The sequence below is a fragment of the Sparus aurata genome, chromosome 6 (assembly GCF_900880675.1).
Source record: "Sparus aurata chromosome 6, fSpaAur1.1, whole genome shotgun sequence".
NCBI classification, from domain to species: domain Eukaryota; kingdom Metazoa; phylum Chordata; class Actinopteri; order Spariformes; family Sparidae; genus Sparus; species Sparus aurata.
The window spans coordinates 5238104-5257329 of NC_044192.1; the positions used below are offsets into that span (position 1 = coordinate 5238104).

Below are 19226 nucleotides of genomic sequence, written 5' to 3' on the forward strand. Positions count from 1 at the left end.
ACTCTCATTTTGAGTTGGATGTCTGCAACACGTTCTAAAATAGCGGGAACAGCGGCAACAAAAGACTGGGAAAGTTGAGGAATGCACCTGTTTGGAACATTCCACAGGTGAACAGGTTAATTGAAAACAGGTGAGTGCCATGATTGGATATAAAAGGAGCATCCCCGAAAGGCTCAATCGTTCACCAGCAAGAATGGGGCGAGGTTCACCACTTTGTGAACAACTGCGTGAGCAAATAGTCTTACAGTTTAAGAACAACGTTTCTAAATGTATAATTGCAAGAAATTGAGGGATTTCATCATCTACAGTCCATAATATCATCAAAAGATTCAGAGAATCTGGAGGAATCTCTGCATGTAAGCAGAAAGGCCAAAAACCAACATTAAATGTCTGTGACCTTTAATTCTTCAGGCAGCACTGCAATAAAAAACGACATCAAACTGTCAAGGAAATTATCACATGGGCTCAGGAACACTTCGGAAAACCTCTGTCAGTTAACACAGTTTGTCCCTACATCTACAAGTGCAAGTTAAAACTCTAATATGCAAAGTGAAATCCCTATATCAACAACATCCAGACATGTCGCCGGCTTCTCTGGGTTCGAGCTCATCTGAGATGGACTGAAGTAAAAGTGGAAAAGTGTGCCGTGCTCTCACGAGTCCACATTTCAAATTGTTTTTGGAAATCATGGATGTCGTGTCCTCCGGGCCAAAGAGAAAAAGGACCATCCTGATTGTCATAAGTGCAAAGTTCAGAAGCCAGCATCTGTGATGGTACAGGGGCGTGTTAGTGCCCATGGCATCATGGGTAACTTGCACATCTGTGAAGGCACCATCAATGCTGAAAGGTACATACAGGTTTTGGAGCAACAAATGCTGCCATCCAAGCAACGTCTTTCTCAGGGACGTCCCTGCTTATTTATGCAGGATTATGCAGAGCCACATTCTGCACATGTTACAACAGCGTGGCTTCGTAGTTACAGAGTGCAGGAACCAAACTGGCCTGCCTGCAGTCCAGACCTGTCCTCCATTGAAAGTGTGGCGTATTATGAAGTGCAAAATACAACAGCAGACTGCTGAGCAACTGAAGTCGTATATCAAGCAAGAATGGAAAAATTCCACCTACAATACATCAACAGTTAGTGTCCTCAGTTCCCAAACGCTTACTGAGTGATGTTAAAAGGAAATGTGATGTAACAAATTGGTAAACACACTCCTGTCCCAGCTCTGTAGGCATCAAAGTCAAAATGAGTGAATATTTGAAAACAAAAAAAACACAATAAAGTTTATTAGTTTGAACATTAAATATCTAGTCTTTATAGTGTTTTCAATTGAATATAAGTTGAAAAGGAATTGCAAATCATTGTATTCTGTTTATATTTACATTTGACACAATGTCCCAACTTCATTGGAAATGGGGTTTGTAAAATAATAAATGTCTGCATTAAAAATAAATGGACGCTTTGACCTGAAAACTCATTTTATTCTGTTTAACTCGGCTTCCAATCAGAGCTCGTTCCAGTTAACAGTTTGTAGATTATAAAGGAACTATTGGCTGAAATAGAATAAACATAATTATGTTTTCATGACCTCAAACCGTTTCCATCATGTTAGAGAACAGAACAAGCTAACAGACTTGTTGAACAGCCTTTTGTGTTCTTCATGGCCGCTGTAGTCAACAGCAGACACTCACAGATTAAAGATGTTCTGTGGACTTCAGACAGAACTGAAGCTTTTCACTTTATTCAGTCAACATCTCTCCACTCTCATCAGGACCGTCCACAACCTGCACCTGAACACAACACAGGACGACTTTAAAGTCAGAGCTGAAAGCTGGAATACAGCAGATGTCTCCACCTGCTGGCAGGAACTCAGAGTTTCACTGCATCTTTCTGTGTTTGAAAGTAAAACCACCCACTCATATCAAAAAGGTTAAAATAGAAGCTTTGAAACCAACCGAACACTTACTGACAGGTTTCTTTATCAGGAGAACACAATAATACATTACTTCATATTAAATCAACCATCGTGGCTTATTATTTACTTTGGATGACCAGAAAAAGCTGCTGATGACAAAAGATGATGCTGTTCACAGTCCCAACCACAGACACACATACAGACGCCTCACTGAGCTGGTCGGCCTGTTGCTATGATACATCTGTGCGTCCGCCATGTTGGATGTGGCAGCTCCGCCCCGTGAACTGATACAAGTCAATGTAGTGAACTTTATAAAGCTCCTTCTATATAAATATTGAATCTGTGTCACACGAATTCAGTCAGTCAGCCTGTAAACTGATTGATAAAGTCATTAAACCATTAGTTAATTAGTTAATTGAGCATTTAAGGAATTAATTCATTGATTATTTAGTTAATTAGTTTTACCATCCTAACTCTGATCGTGTTGAAGTCGAGTCTCACTTCAGGCCAAGAAGCGTCTCTGCCCACAGAGAGTGTGAGCGAGCTACTGGAGGAGGAGAGGGGATTCCTGCGCTCTCTCTGCTTGATGAGCTTCATCATCTTGGGCCAGAACATCAGCTCGGTCCTTGAAAACTCGCTCCTGCTAAACTGCTCCTTGGTAACGTCCTCTAGCAACACCAAAGCAGCTATTGTATCATGTGGGACGGCCATTACACACAGAGACAGCTGCTGTAGTGCCGGTTACACCTGAAGGTATTCTTACTCCCCAATAACACAAGAAGATATCTTTATTTTCGTACCAGCATCATTTATTTATTCATAAAAAGCTCATGATCATCATAAATATCATATAAATATACATATTTACTGATGACAATACAAACAAGTTTAACACGTTGTGCATCACTGAAGTCATGGCAACAGTTTAACATTCAGCATCGATGGCTCAGATTTCCAGTCAGGAGGCAGTGGAGTGATGGAAGGCTCCACAGAAGAGATCTGATCACTCTGACTTGTCTCTTTGTAAAATATAACATAAACAGATCTGTGTTGCTGCTTCACAGTAACATCAATACAATCCAGAAGACTTCATCATGAATAAAAGGCAGTAAAACTTGTTAACAAACAAAACGTACAACAGGCTCTGTGCAGTTACATTGGAATGCAAATGATGGAAGAGATAAGAAGTCTTAGAAGTCTCATTCATGTTTGTAACATTCTCAGATATAAAAATAAATCATTTGTTTTGTCTCTTTTCTCATCTGGATTGTTACTCTCGGTCCAGTTCACACTGAAGTCTCTTCCAACCATCTTATTCACACTGTTAATACTCAACATTCAGGGTATCGAACATTATTGCTTTGTTTCTTACATTAAGTTATATTATCTTGGTTTTGGCATTTGTTTTTAAAAAGGCACAACATGATCAAACTATAAGTTAAAAAGGAGTCTCAGCACCATGAATCTGTTGGTCTGACGGGTCACCTGAGTACTCAGAATCACCTTCTGGTTGAACCCTGAACTTTTGGAATGAAACATTCTGAGCTTCTATGAACGATATGATCCCATAAAAAACTTCTTGTAAGTCACTTAAGTTCATCAGGTCCCTTTTTAAGTTTGTAATCTCATTATTTATAGCAGAGTTTTCCTGTTGTGTACCTCCATCTTTGGTTTTTAGGTAATATAACGTTCATAACAGCACAAATGCTCTTTGATCTTTGTGAACCTTCAGTCTTGTTATAATTTAGGAACCTGCAGACATTTAATGTTTTTGAGCTTCCTTACAGTGTAATAAAATATGTAATCTATTTGTCAAATCCACTCTGTAAGTGTGACCAATAACTGATGAAGTTTCACAAAGATCTATCATTAGGCTGCAGAACGCATATTTTCCTGAGAATGTACATACTGTATATACACACACCTTTACAACAGATAAAGGAATCAAACAGATGAATTGGACTCCGTCTCTGCAGGTGGTTTATAATCAGCTCCCAGATGACGAGGACCTGTAGGAAACAGAGAAACATATTATATGAAGTCAACTTTTTGGCTTTTTATGGTTATATTGATAGGCCAGAATTGTTCTGCAGCCAGCTGGCTTTAATCCAGTTTGAGGGTTAATTCAAAGTATCATTTGTTAAATGATGTAGATCCTCCATCTTCAAATGATCACTCCTGAGAACTCTGACAAAAACAGAGAATGATGTTCAGAGGTCTGTTTGATGGAACTTAATCAATATATTTGGTCAAAGGTTCCTGAGTGTATTTAATTTTCTTTTAGTTCAATCAGTCAGTTTTAGAACCAGAGGCCTCATGTTTATAGACAGAAGGGTTCAAATCTGAGGAGACGAATACAAACTGTCTGGACGTGATTGTATCACACAATGTTTCTGTAATGTTGATGTCTGAACAATGTGTTGATATATATTAATACAATACATAACATTAACTTACCTTGATTACAGGTAACTGTGATGCACTTTGTAGCTACAAGCAGAGCAAGAACTACAGCAAGAACTGCAGCTCCAATAACGGTTCCACCAAACAGCCATCCAACGGATCGGTCCTCACAGAGTTTCTCTGAAATATATCACAAAGAGTAAAACTCAGAATGTTACTGCATATCGTGGACATCACACTCAATAAAGATTACACAGAGCAACATTTAAAGGTGTCAATCTTCAAAAACTAATAACACATGAACAATTACAATTAGTGCCGGGCAATAAATCTGCAAAATCGATTAATTCGAGTTACATTTACATGTAGAGCATTTATCAGACGCTTTAGTTTTACTTCATACATACTGATGGTGGCAGCTGCCATGCAAAGTGCATTGTTTACAAAAGCATTTTGTCCAAAAGAGACACATATTTTTTTCAAGAGGAGGTACTTTCGTTAGTTTGAAGGTGCAGTTTACAATGGCAGGATCAGTTTGTTTATGATAAAAGCATTAAATAAAAGCAATAATTTTAATAATCTCTTTGTCATTTGTAGTTCATTTTTGAGAAAAACATTTTTTTAATTCAAATCATGAATTTAGTTGGGTGTGAGATTAAATGTTTAACCACCAACATTGAAATCTCACCGTAGAAAGGCACGAAGGTCTCAGCATCAATCTGATGGCCAATGTCCTCCTGAGTGACCACACAGCGGTAGTGGTCAGTCTTGGTCACAGCTGTCTTGAGGGTAACGTAGTAAAGGCCTCCTCTCTCTGAGACCTTTTCCTCAGACGGCAGGATGTTTCCAGCGCTGTCCTGCCACCTGATCTTTGGCTCCAGAGAAGCTCCTCTAACCTCACACTGCAGCAGCAGCAGCCCATCCTTTGTGTCATTAAGTGTTTTGATGTATGGCTCTGGACATGTACCTGTGAACATCATATAAACAAAAGCATGTTAAGAACAGCTACGGCAATAAATATACACAAGGGCGTGTTGTGTTTAACCTTCCAATGACTGAGGATGTGGAATAAACTGATTCCTTTTCTCTTGGTTTTATTTGGTTTATTTCTCACACAAACACAGAGTACGGACTACACAAACCCAGCAGTGTTTGATGAAACATGTTCGATCTAAAAACTATTTCTAAAGTGGCGATGAGAATATGTTAAACATCTAAATCAAACAAAATAAACATTTTATTACTGTTTGTTTATCAACAAGAATTCTAAAAATGTTCTGGTACCAGTTTCTAAAACCTAATAACATTTCTCACTATTTTCTGAAAGACTAAACCATCAACTGATGAAATAAAAAGAGATTCATCATCACTGTACGTGTCATCTGCTTTCAACTTATAACAAGTTAAATTCAAATCAGAATCACAGCTAAATTATGATCACAGAAAAGTTTCTTATCATTACCAGAAAAGGAGAAATCAGCGGCAGTTACCTGATGATGTCACTGATTTCTACATCTGCAATGTGAGCTACAACTTTGTGACCCAAAAACCTTTTCATCTACCAACACTGTACTGGATCAATAAGTGCTGATCAGCTTTAAGTGATCAGTCAAAATGTTGTTCAGTGAAGCTGATTTAAGAAAACAGACGGTTTTAAGTGTTCTTACAGTTAGGAAATACATATGAGAGTTAAATGGGCTTTAGAGGCTTGGCTAAACAATACCAAGTAGTGTAGAGTGAACAGTGTGTGTGTTTGAGTTTCAGTAGCTGATAAAGATTGCAGATGTTCAGATCAGTAACATCACTCACCGGGGATTTCTCCTGATCGGTCTTTTAAGGTAAGCTCTGAAACACAAGGAGGAACATTTGTATTCACACACTGCATGTATGATTTGAACATGTCATCTGTTCTCAGCCTCGTCACTGAGTTGCAAGTTTGAACTGTTGTGTACAAAGAACATGCATGATAAGATGTGTCGGAATCTGTCCAACTGAGCTTGATTAGACAGCACCACACTTCATCAATTTCCTATATATGTTGATTTGCGTAACCTGCATCTACGTGTCGCATGTATCAGTACTACATAATGCTCAGGCACTTGAGGCAGAAGCATCCCTTAGCAGCTGGATTTACATTGGATCTGGTGATGCAGCGAAACAAACGTGGCAAGTTCTGTTAGTGTCTCATATCTGCAGAGAGTTTCTGATTTTCTCTCTTTGTTGCTGCTCGGGACGCTTTACCAACCCAACATGTGTCTATTTGACGTCCTGGGAACGAGACTCAACAATTAACTGTCTTTGTGGCGCATTCAGGTACAGCTGGGACAAAATCCTACTGATTCTACCCTTAATACTCTTTGAATTCTGTTAATATGACGTGAGCTTAAGTTAGCTTTGACCACAAATGTCCTTCAGGGGGAGACTTTTTACTCTGATACGTTTTATGCAACTAATGACCAACTTCCAGCACAACGCAGAAGTTGCAAAAAAAACTTTAATATGAACTGTTTAATGAAAGCACTCACCAACAACAAGCTCAATGCTGAATGTTTGACCCGGCTGAAGTTTTGGAAAATCACAGCTGTAGATTCCACTGTCGGCCATCTTTGCATTCTGGATCTTTATGGAGGCGTTGCCGTTCATCAGTTGACCTTGAAAATGTGAGACTCGACCTTTGAACTGCTTATCTTGACCTTGACGGCCATTATTGTAATGATTGCCTGCATCATACAGGAACACCTCCTTCTGACCATCTTTCTGACCATTTTTCCTCCAGTCAAAGAGCATTCCTACCAGGTTCTCCCTGGTGCTGAGGGAACAGGGTAAAACGGCATCATCGTGTTCTTTCACGAACACTTTGTTGACACCTGAACCTGTAAGACAAAACATTTTTGAATCATTATGTTTCATAAATATGGAGGACCAAACCTGACATAAGTATAAATAAATAAATAAATAAATGCATAAATAAATAAATAAATAAATGCTGGAATAAATAAATAAATGCATAAATAAATACATGCATAAATAAATGAATAAATAAATAAATGCTGAAATAAATGTATAAATAAATAAATAAAGGTATAAATAAAAGAACAAATGCTTTTTATTTATTTATACATTTCTGTTCACCTACATTTATTTATTTCTGTATTTCTGTTCACCTACATATATTTATTTCTGTATTTCTGTGTCCATATGTAAATGCAGAGGTAGGAGGTCCTAACCTCAGTCAAGAGCATGATTGGTCAAATCGGAGAGCCAGACAAAAGCAAACGATTCAGGATCTCAAGCCTCGCTCTCTGTAACGTTGTAAAACAGCTCCAGTTAGCTTAATGGCCTCGACCAGTGTGACAGGTTAACTGGCGTTCATTTTAACTTGCGAGGGTCCCAGATGTGCTGGTGGTGTGGTTTGAGAATCCTGTCTGGAGAGCCATGTCCGCTAACCAGGAAAAACATTCTGCTCATCGCTCCAAGTCATGTATACGTGTATTCGTTTTGACGTGGCTTGAACACTTCTATCCACACGGAGATGCCGGGGCTGCGACTTGCAAACCACTGCTAGACGAGCGCTACAGAGCACAAATCGTCCAAAAGTGCATGTTGTCGGTCTCATATCTTTGTCGTGAATCTCTGTACTCTTAAACAACTCATGTGTGGAACAGTATTAAGCATTTGTTCACGCCGAGCGGCTCGAGAGCGGCGTGGACACCGCTGTTAGCAGGTAGCTGTTAGCTGCTCGCTGTAGCGCTAAGAGCATAGCGTCCAGGTTAACTGTTGACACATGTTACCACCGAGAGTGAGATACATGTCTGGGCTTTCCTATGAACCATTGTCGCTACTGGTGTTTGTATCACAGGTCGATCTGGACGTCTCACGATTTTCCACAGCTGATTGACCTCACGCTGAGCTCGGGCTGGATGTCAACGTACTCTGCAGACTGTTTGACCAGCAGGCTGTATGACAGTGTACAGTTTTCACACCGACTTAGCTTCAGCTTAATAACGATGTATGCGGCTCGGAACGATGGCTTTAGGCGACCATTTGAACAGTGCGGAATGAAAAATACCCGATGGTAACCGGTGTCACAAGGTAGCCTAGACGCTGCGCTACAGCGAGCAGCTAACAGCTAACACAAGAGCTAAAAGGGGTCTCCACACCGCTCTCGAGCCGCTCGGCGTGAACAAATGCCTCAGCCTGTTCCACACATGAGTTATTTGAGAGTACAGACATTCACGACAAAGATATGAGACCGACAACATGCACTTTTGGACGATTTGTGCTCTGTAGCGCTCGTCTAGAATACACATATACATGACTTGGAGTGATGAGCAGAATGTTTTTCCTGGCTAGCGGACATGGCTGAGGATCCCTCTCTCTCCAGACGGGATTCTCAAACCACACCACCAGCACACCTGGGACCCTCGCAAGTTAAAATGAACGCCAGTCAAATTCATAACTAAACCAGAGCTACATGAACAAATGTCAACAACTGCAGCTAACAGTTAGCTGAGCGGGCTTGCTGGTAGCCAGCAACATTCCTGTACAGTGTACAGGAATCAGCGCTGCTAGTAAGGCAGAAGTAGTAGACCCTCATCGAGCACACTCCTGTAACCAATCATGCTCTTGACTGAGGTTAGGACCTCCTACCTCCTCATTTACATATGGACACAGAAATACAGAAATAAATATATAAAAGCATTTATTCTTTTATTTATACTTGTATTTATTTATTTATACATTTATTTCAGCATTTATTTATTTATTCATTTATTTATGTATGTATTTATTTATGCATGTATTTATTTATACATTTATATATTTATTTCAGCATTTTTTTATTTATGTATTTATTTATGCATTTATGCATTTATTTATTTATTTATACTTATGTCAGGTTTGGTCCTCCATACATAAAGAGCCATCAGGGTAAAGCAAACGATCAGAAAACACATTTACATGTCACCTCAATTACTCTGAAAGAACAGTTGTAAGTATGTTAGATGGTAGTCAGATTATTTATATACAACCTGGACTCAAGAAAAGTTGAGACTAAACACTCTAAGAGTAAAACTTAAATCTGGTACACCTTGAGAGCAAAATTAAGAGGCTATACCATAAATTACGAGGACATACACGAGAAATATATTGGTTAGCAAAAGTGTCTTTCAGGACACTCTGAAGTGGCTGAATTGGTTTAGAAAAGTAATGTTACTCATGCTTCAGAAAGGCAGCACTGCAAAAATGTTGCACCGGGTATGATTACCTGGTAACTCTGTCTACCGCCATGTGAGGAATATTGTTGTTACACGGGATATCTACCTTTACCTTACCTTTATACCTTTACTGTCCCACAAACGGGGAAGTTTCTTTGCCACAGCAACAAAAGGTCAGTAGTGGTTTAAAAAACAACAACAATCGTGAAAAATAAGCAAAATAAAAAGCTAAGAAATAGAATGGAAAGACTAAACTAAATATAAAACTAAAATATACATATGAACAGATTTAGTGTACCGTGACTCGGCATGAGGCACTCGTCATTGTAATTTAGTTGCATTGATCAGACAAACAACAATCATCTTGTAGCTGTTATTTTAAATGCGCCATCTTGGTTGTGTGGCTTCCTCTGTTACCATGGTTACAACTACACGCCTGCTCGTGGAGGGCAGACTACTCTGTGGGAGGGGCTTATAAGGAAGGGACAGGCCCAGTAGCAGGCGAGGCTTGTTTCATTCACAACATTACTGCACATGTATCCCCAGCCGCGCCTCCAATCAGCTGGCTGTAAAACATCAGTACTGATACAGAGCTAGCACCACTCTTAAACCGTTAGCTGCCTCGTATCTTTCACGATTAACGTTTCTCCTCACACACCGATACACAATCAAATCTGAGATAATTCAGAAATATGTGTTAAAAGACCATCACTGGGACGTCAGGCTAACTGTCCATTGCCTCCGTATTGCGCACATCGGAGTCAGAACGAGCAGTAACGTGCTGTATATTAACGTTTCCTTACCGTGTTGGTGACTGAGTAAGTTCCCAACTGACATCAGCATGCAGACAAACACGACCAGACTCTCCAGAGGTGTAGGTAGAAGTTTAAATCCCGACATGTTGCGCCCCCGCTGTGACAGCTAACTCAGTGCAGAGGTGGGTTTAACGTTAGCAAGCTCGCGGTGCTAAAGCTAACTGCACTGCGACCAACCGTAACTTAACTGATATACCTGAGGTTAAAATGTCCCGAATAAAGTGGTGCTGGATGACAGCAGCTCTTCAACGCCCGCACAAGGCAAGAGTAGAACTTAAGTCCACTTTAACCACATACGAAATAGATCGGCGTTCGGTGTTAAACGGCTCCAGTGCCACTGACTAACGTTAGTTCCCAAACGGAATGATCCACTTCCTTCTACTTCCTGGCTTGCACGGGCACACTCCGCCCCGACAGAACAAAAACAGACTGAGGTGGAATTACACAGACGCACCTCAACCGTTGTTTTCCCGCAAGGATTTGATCGAAACGGGGACCGACAGCGATTATATAGACAATACGTTGGATTGTCATAAACAGTTAATGACTAATTAACCGACAATGGCTAATGGCTACAGAGACTCTCTGTAGGACTATAATAGGTACCATTTTGAAGTCAAAAGACTGAAACATTTATTTTTCTAAAGGAATGTCTGTGCGTTTTGCTTGGGTCCTTTTTGGTTTCCAAGAGCGCCTACTGAGATTCAAAGGCATATAACTTGAGAACCCCTTTACCAAGAAACATAATCTTGGTCTCAAATGAAAGCTAAGACCCTGTGATTTGTTGCCTGTTTCTTGATTTGATGCTGCTCATTCTGGGATAGAATGACAGAGGCATAACCACTGAAAACAACGTTTTTACCATTCCGCCCACAGGGTTTTGATAAGAAAAGGCCAAAAGTGAACAAAGTGAAAATGCTTTATATAAATATTATAAAAGTAGAAAAACGTATCAATACAAACAGAACAATGCAAGATAGAGCAAAGAATAAAAGAGAGCGAAATAGTGTCGTGGTGAGTTTAGAAGGCTATTACATGGTCTGGAAATAACTTTTTTCCTTTGTGTTTGGGCTTAAAATAATCACGACAGTCTCAGCTTTCGAACAGTGTGCGGCATGAGTATATACTGTTAAGATCTGATGCTTAAAACTATTATCAAAGTTTTTACGAAGTTTTGGAGCGTCCCCTGTTAGTAAAGGGTGTTCCTATGTTGGAACGGTAATCCTTAACAGGTTAAAACACTTGTCAGATTCACACATTCACACACTGATGGCAGAGGCTGCCATGGTGACAACTGTTCATCAGGAGCAATTTGGGGTTCAGTATCTTGCTCAAGGACACTTGGACATGCAGCCAGGATTCGAACCAGCGATTACTAGACAACCCACTGAGGCTCCTGATCTACAGCCGCCCGTGGCTGATCACATAGTTAAAACATGTTAAAGGAAGCTATGTCGACAAAATGTTCATTACTTGTGTCAGTGATTCAGTTTTGTCATCCTGTTTGTAAACTATTAATGTCTTCATTAAAAAAAAAAAAAAAAAAATGCATTTACCTGCAAACTGATTCTATTTTGTTTAAGTCGACTTCCAATCAGAGCTTGTTTCAGTTAAGTCCAGTTTGTAGATTATAAAGGAACTATTGGCTGAAATAGAATATACATAATTGTGTTTTTTTTATCTCAAAATGTTGTTTCCATCATGTTACACAACAGAACAAGCTAACAGACTTCTTGAACAGGCCTTCTTGATGGCCGCTGTAGGGACGACTGCAGTTTGTACAATTAAAGTAAACTTCCCACATTTTCACAGGATCAGAGATGTTCAGTTCTGAAAGTCTTGACAAGCAAGTTTGTTCATTCACCAGTTTATTAAATATTTACATGACAAAGCGCAGACACAGATTCTACAAGTGAAACAGAGCTGATGGAATCACACAGGCGGCGTTATGAGGTGTGTGTGTTGTACTTAAAACAAAACAAATCGTCACACAGAAACGTTTTCAGATAATTTATTTTGTACAGTAAAACAGGTTTAGAGGCTGCGTTTCTAACTGACTGAGTGGCTTTGTGGGGGACAGGTTCACACACAGGATGTTACCAACCATTTCTCAGCGCTCTCATGGTTAATTGAGTATATTACAAAGAAGGACGATCAATCAACTCCTCAGTCGATCTCGAAGTGTCTGATACGTGATGCAATGAAGACGTGAACTGCTCAACGGCGATGACTCGATGCAGATAAAATAAACTTTTTTCGGGGGGGTGCGTTCAAGAACGCCACAACTCTCTGACACAAACTTCCACCACACGATTCCAGATGTGGGAAAATCTGCCACACTATTAGTTTCTACCACATCGCCAACTAAAAAAAAAAAAAAGGCATTTATCTCCAGGAATAAACATAGTATATACTCTTATTTATCTACCTCCTCTTTAGAAAGGCATGTGTGTTTGTCAGTTGTTCTGTGTCCGTATGATCATGGCTGTGTGAGCGTTGTGGGGTCACTGAACGCAGCCCTCTCTGGTAAGGTTTAAGCCCAGGTAGGGGGGGTGTTTGTATCCGATTACTTGGGAGGCCTGTAGGCGATCTTCCTACTCTTCAGCACGGACCACCTGTGTCTCTTCATGTAGTACATCAGGGGGACGAGGATGGCCGAGCCCATCAGCAACTGGAAAGAGGACAGAAAGATTAATCCCACATCGTTCCTTCCATCTTGTCTACATCGTAAAACGTCCTTCAACTACAGAACATGTCAAATAAAGGGGATTAATGGACATGTCCAGATGCCTCGTAGTTAAAGGGATAGTTCGTGGTTTTGGAAGTGGGGTCATGTGAAGTACATATCTATAGTCGCTCAGCTTTGTACTGCAGTGAACGGAGTCCAGATGCAAAGCAAATTTTAACCACCTAAAACAAAGCTCACCTACAAAAATCTATATCAGTTCAAGTGTACATTATATAGAGAAAATTCACAGCGCTTTACATCGCCGTCAGACCGCCCTTTCTTTTGGCACTACATTTTCTCACCCGTAGAACCTCCGTATCCCTACGCATTAGCTCAACTGGGCCTCGCACTGTATTTCTCCGCTCGCAGATCGTCCGTCAGAGTTTCAGTGGTGGGGATACGGAGGTTCTACGGTTGGGAAAATGTAACTCTATATAACAAACACTTGAACTGGTATAGATTTTTTTAGGTGAGCCTCGTTTTAGGTGGTTAAAATTCACTTTGCATCTGGACTCTGTTCACTGCAGTACAAAGCTGAGCGTCTGGGCTGGAGCGGCTCTCTGCTCAAACTGAGGCTGCGCTGATCGGTGATTACAGTAGAGAACAGACCGACTACATGTACTTTATACGGGGTTCGTATGGGTGAAATCCTTGAGAGTCCTTGAATTTCAATGTTGTGCTTTCAAGGTCTGAAAAGGGCTTGGATTTTAGTTTAAGTGCTTGAAAGTGCCTGACATTATAACTGTCTCTAAAATCAGTGTGTGAGTGTATCATCACACATGCAGGATGGCTGAGAAGGTGAATTTGATTCAATTTGGACTGATGACGCTATCAATATTAACAAACTTTGATGAATGAGCAAACAGCTTATAAAAGTTTATGTCAAAAAAGAAAATTACAGAGTGTTCTCAGGTCTCTCTTTGTCCTGGTACAAGTGTAACTGAAGACCTGGATAAAAGTTTGTGTTCTCCTTTAATTTCTTAAGTTTTAGCTTTTATGAAAGAAAACTTTAGATGTTTACAGCATAAAACAATTCACATAATTGTGATAAAAAGTGAAAAAAATAATCATGAGTATATATATATATATACACACACATTACTGTAGATATGTATTTTACCCCAGCGATAAGGTGCTGGAAAATTTTGTAAATGACCCTTAAAAGTGCTTGAAACTGACCTTGAAAATGTGTACGAACCCTGTTTATATGACCCCACTTCAAAAAACATGAACTATCCCGCATACCATGAAGCCAAACCCTGGTTTGAGGTATGACACGTGTTAGCTTACACACAGTTTTTCCCCATTGTCCGGATCCGAGAATAAGAATTATTGTTGTGCAATATGGAAATACAACATAACATAACTGCTGGGTGGAGCCACCGTGTGGACACTGAAAGAACTACGACCGGTCACCTTTAGGTTGTTAGTGTTTTCTTTTGTAACTTTCTGATGCAGACGTGTATTAATGTGAAGTACGTTAAAACAAAAAGATCAGTTGTCTGGTTCTTCTCAGGTATTGAAAGCTTGCATCAAATGCCGGGTGTGTGTGTTTGTGTGTGTGTGTACGTGTCGTACCTTCAGTCCCATGCGTTTGCGTTGGTCGTGCTCCGGCTCAGAAGCCCACCGCAAGAAGGTACACACGTCTTTAGCAACCTGGCTCATGGTGGCAGGGGTTCCTATGGCGACAGACATGCAGCAACCATCAGCACAAGGATTCTTTACAACATTTTGTTTTTAAATATTCTATCACAGCATTTAGAAAATGACTGATTATTATTGTGTAATTAGGACTGATTGATCTGTTTTCAATTGACAGTTTACAGCTAAGGAATTGCAGAAAAGTATTCATCTATATTGACGTTTCAACTCAACAATCAAAGACTTGGTCACACACGACAGAAAGATCTTTGTAAATTGACTGTGACATGGCCACTTCTTATGATATAACATTTTGAAATTCACATGTCTGTTTTGATTCGCTGTTTCACGATAGTCTTGGAACTGAAAATGTAAAACTTTCAAAACATACAAAGTGCTCACTGCACAATTTCTGTTTGAGCATTTTCTCCCTTTTTGCTCGGCTCAGCGTTGTAAGTGACAGCTGATGATGCACACATCAAACTGCTTCTTTACTCACCGTCGTCATACTCCAGAATCTCGTTGTAGATGGGCGGGGCCATGCCGATGGCCTGGCCAGGGAAGTATGGGTTGTAGTAGAGTCCCTCTCTCACTGTCACTCCTGCTGGAGGTTCACAGTATCCTGTCAGCAGGCTGAACACGTAGTCCTCTCCTCCATGTCTGAAGGGAGAAAACACAACAAGTCAACACCAGACACACAGAATTAAGATGGTTTTGTGGCCTTCAGACATAACTGTAGGATTTCAGTTTTTTCAGTTTTACCTGGCATTAATGATGTAGCTGAGATCTGGAGGCAGGGCTCCGTTGTTGGCGACCCTGGCGGACTCAGGGTTGGGGTAGGGCTTTGGGAAGTAGTCCGACAGCTTCCCTGGACGGGTGAACATCTCTCCACTCTCATCAGGACCGTCCACAACCTCCACCTGAACACAACACAGGACGACTTTATAGTAAGAACTGTCACCACCTGCTGTCAAGAACTTAAGAGTTTCATTCTACAAATAACCAAATCTGGTCCATTTAAAACTGCTCCGTTCCTCTGCTCAAAGACTCAGACTCACCTCCTCAGCGATCGCCTTGACCTCGGCCTCTGTGTGTGACACTCCCACCAGATTTCTGAAGGCCAGGTACTCCATACTGTGGCAGGCTGAACACACTTGCTTATACACCTGGTAACCACGACGAATACTGCAGGGGAAGAAAGTCAGAGAGAAACCTGTGATCATCCTCTCATCACCCCCTAAAAACACAATCACACAGACTCACAAACACAAAGATACTGACTACCGACAATGATATCCTGTTATTTTTACATTCAGAGTTTCAAACTAAAGCACAGTTTGTATCAAACATGTTGGATATTTCTCATTAAATATTAGCAAAGCCGAGGTTTTATGCATTTTTTGTTTACTTGCCAGCAGTCCTCTTTAACCTGCATTTGCAGCTGCATGGTAGTATACATAACTGTATTAATGTGTCATGTATCAGTGGAATATTGTTAAACCATTGGCAGCTTTGTGCATATGTGCTCAAAAGAAAAACTACCCACTCACAGAAAATGATTTATACAGCTTTTCAAGAACTCTCAAGCACTTCAAAAATGCATCTACGATTGCAGATAAGTCAGTAAGTATAAACATGTGTGTGTGTGTGTGTGTGTGTGCAGCCATCACACCTAGCATGGTCCAGAGAAGACAGAGGTCCAGCGTGGCTCCAGGGGTAGTTAGGGGGGTGGAGCTCCAGGTCGGAGGCTTTAACCGACTGGTGCAGCATCAGAGCGAGCCCCGCCCCGCCAGCTGTGACCACACCCAGTGTCGTCAGGGCAACCTTCTTGTTTCGCGGCAGAGCGGTGAAGGACATGTTGGCCTGTGGAGGAACAAGAGCAAAAAAACACACCTGTTAAATCATCCAACAGCAACATGTAGATTATTCAAACATCAGGTGACTTAATATTCTGTTATGGGAATGAGACAAAAACACTAGTTGGTAAATCTATTAGGCAAAAAGTGAAGAATCCCCCTTTTCTAGTGACCAAAATCTAAAAAGCTAAAGTCATCATATTTGATTCTGGAACACTGACGAACACGTTTCCCTTCATCTTGAAGTAACAGAGGTGAAAACTGATAATCAAGAGATCAGCAGCGCCAATTTTAGTCTTGTAGTCTTTGATAAACATATAATCTCTCTCTACAAGAATCATCAGAATCTTATTAAAATTCAAAAGAGATTCTTAACAAGTACTGCCGCAGTTTTAAGTTATTTTCATCAGTGAATTAATGTCTAGGTTAAACGATGAATTGGCTAATCAATGATTTTAAAATTAAAAATCTCAATTTCTGGAAGCCAAATGCAACATCATGAAACTGCTAGTTTTGTCCGAACAACAGTTAAAACGACAAATGTACTCTGATTACAACCAGACTAGACAAAGACACTGCTGCAGCCTCACAAAGGTAAGAGCAAGTCATGATTCTCAGATGTCCAACAACACCCGACAGCTGCACCTGCCACACTAAAAGTTTACTTCAGGACACAGCTTTACTGTATGAGCGCCATGCATCAAAATGCCCTTGCTTTGAGTGCGGTCATCCTTATGAAACCGCCCTTGGCTGCTGCTTCTGTAACCAGGCAGCAGGCGTCACATGACAGCATCCCCGCATCGCTGTAGACGCACACAGACACCGAGCTACACTCAGGAGGGAGAATGTTTACTACTTGTGAATCAAAAGGTGGGAATCTGCTAGCAGGACAAGTGACATACTGCTAGACGCTCAGTAAGGTGTCAGGGTGGTTAATACATATCATCTACTGTAATCACAACACAGATATTGTTTAAAAAGGTAGCTTATTCCAGACATATTTGAATTCAGACAATGGAAACACAACTGTTAAAATGAAGCATCTCCCTAACATTCAGGAAATAGGCCTAATATATGAAATCCCATATGTTTGTGTATGCTGACAGTGACCTAGTTTCATTAATTAAGTAATGAGCATTGCCAATCAGTGTCATAACATAGTATTAGGCACTTTTTGAAGCTTTTGGCAGAATTAAAACAACCTGAGCGACTCTTTATAAGCAGCCATCTACAAATATCGAACAGTTTTTCGATTTGTGCCTCAACCAGGTCACAACTGATGGGACATTACAAAAGCAGATTCAGCTTCATGTTTTCTCAAGCTGGTCTTAGAACTCACCCGTGGATCATAAACAGCCTACAGATGAAGGTTACAGCAACAACAGGCTAAAGACGGATTTCTTCACCGGAAGTCCTTACAGTCCTTGAAATGCTAACTCGTTAGCAAGCAAGTTAGCTCTTTAGCCGGTTCAGTCCGGACAGAAATATGAAGGTAACTGGGACTCAAGTTACCTCTGAAACGATTAAAAACATTACGGTAACACACCCGGGTGTGTAGATCCGTATCTTTGAGTAGTCAACAAAGATACAGGTGTAAATATAGTCAACATTTCCATTTGCCGGGTGGTTGACATGGCATCATGAGTTAGCTAACCGATTAGCTTGCTACATGTAGCGGTGGCTGAAGCGACTCTTAGAGATCTATGACGTGTGTTATGCAGGTTTTATAAGCCTTGTCGACCTCTACATTTTAAGAATGATGAAATATCAGAGGAGTTAATGCCACAGTGGTTTGCCACATCCTAAAAATCCGTTGGAACACGAGTGACCTTGTCTCACCCCGCTGACAGCCACCAGGCTAACGTTAGCTCGGTGCTAGGACACCTCACAGCAGCGCTTTCCTGTTGTTATTACCCCACTATGTGCTCGGTGATAAACACAAACTCATACATCGACCTACCTTCGGGGTTTTGATTGTTTTCGGCGTGCTGAGGAGAGCCCTACCGCTCCCCGATAGCACCACGACTCGTAACGCCGCCATCTTCTCTGCAATTGTCTGATCTGAAAGGAGCTGCTCGGACCAGCGGCGAGGCAGGCAGACGCACAACCTTTCCGGTCGGAACCTTCAAAATAAAAACAGCCCCTGTGAAGTGTGCTGTGTCTATAAGAGGACAGGCACACGTCAGTGTTTACATCACACTCCCTCTGCTCTACTGTCACAATAAAACCACTGACACACATATATATATCACACTGAGTATGCATGGAAAAATATATAATGCCAATGCAAATATTAAACATGTATAATCTCTTCCCAATGCTTTATATTCATACAATCAGAGCGCATGAGTATCTCAAAGGACACGGAGGTTTAAGCGATAAGTGCTCACTAGACAAGACCTGTAAATTAATTGTGATAGTTTGATGTTAACACATGTATTTGTTCTTTTAAGTTTAGTGGTGCAGGTTGCATTCTGATAAGTATCTTTACATTTGTACCTCAAATCCCAGACAATTCTGAAAGAAAGGTAAAATCCTGGCTTATGGGAAAATTAGAGGGGTAAAACACAATTTTGAGTGTGTTTTTTTTTCTTTTGTCTTTTTTATTCCCTACTGTACTTTCAACTTGTCCCACAATGTGAAGTCCTCTA

The 19226-nt window shown here is 40.6% G+C and overlaps 2 protein-coding genes across 3 annotated transcripts; both read right to left on the bottom strand.

The window, feature by feature from the left end:
- Positions 1–3326: 3326 nt before the first annotated feature.
- Positions 3327–10790, bottom strand: LOC115583770 (butyrophilin subfamily 2 member A2-like). 2 transcript variants are annotated; one of them, XM_030420948.1, is made up of 6 exons: positions 10339–10790; positions 6845–7192; positions 6129–6164; positions 5008–5286; positions 4374–4499; positions 3327–3925 (listed from the first exon to the last, which is right to left on the bottom strand). In XM_030420948.1, exons 1-6 carry the CDS (start codon positions 10433–10435, stop codon positions 3861–3863), a joined length of 951 nt encoding a protein of 316 aa, XP_030276808.1. In that variant the 5' UTR covers positions 10436–10790; the 3' UTR covers positions 3327–3860. The 2 variants fall into 2 exon arrangements, with proteins under 2 accessions (XP_030276808.1, XP_030276809.1); XM_030420949.1 differs by lacking the exon at positions 6129–6164.
- A 1555-nt stretch (positions 10791–12345) lies between these two features.
- On the bottom strand, positions 12346–18708 carry LOC115583771 (cytochrome c1, heme protein, mitochondrial). Its single transcript, XM_030420950.1, has 7 exons — positions 18536–18708; positions 16392–16582; positions 15778–15904; positions 15482–15639; positions 15219–15379; positions 14657–14757; positions 12346–13021 (listed from the first exon to the last, which is right to left on the bottom strand). The coding sequence occupies exons 1-7, from the start codon at positions 18614–18616 to the stop codon at positions 12917–12919; spliced, it is 924 nt and encodes a 307-aa protein (XP_030276810.1). The 5' UTR covers positions 18617–18708; the 3' UTR covers positions 12346–12916.
- Between the last annotated feature and the right edge of the window lie 518 nt (positions 18709–19226).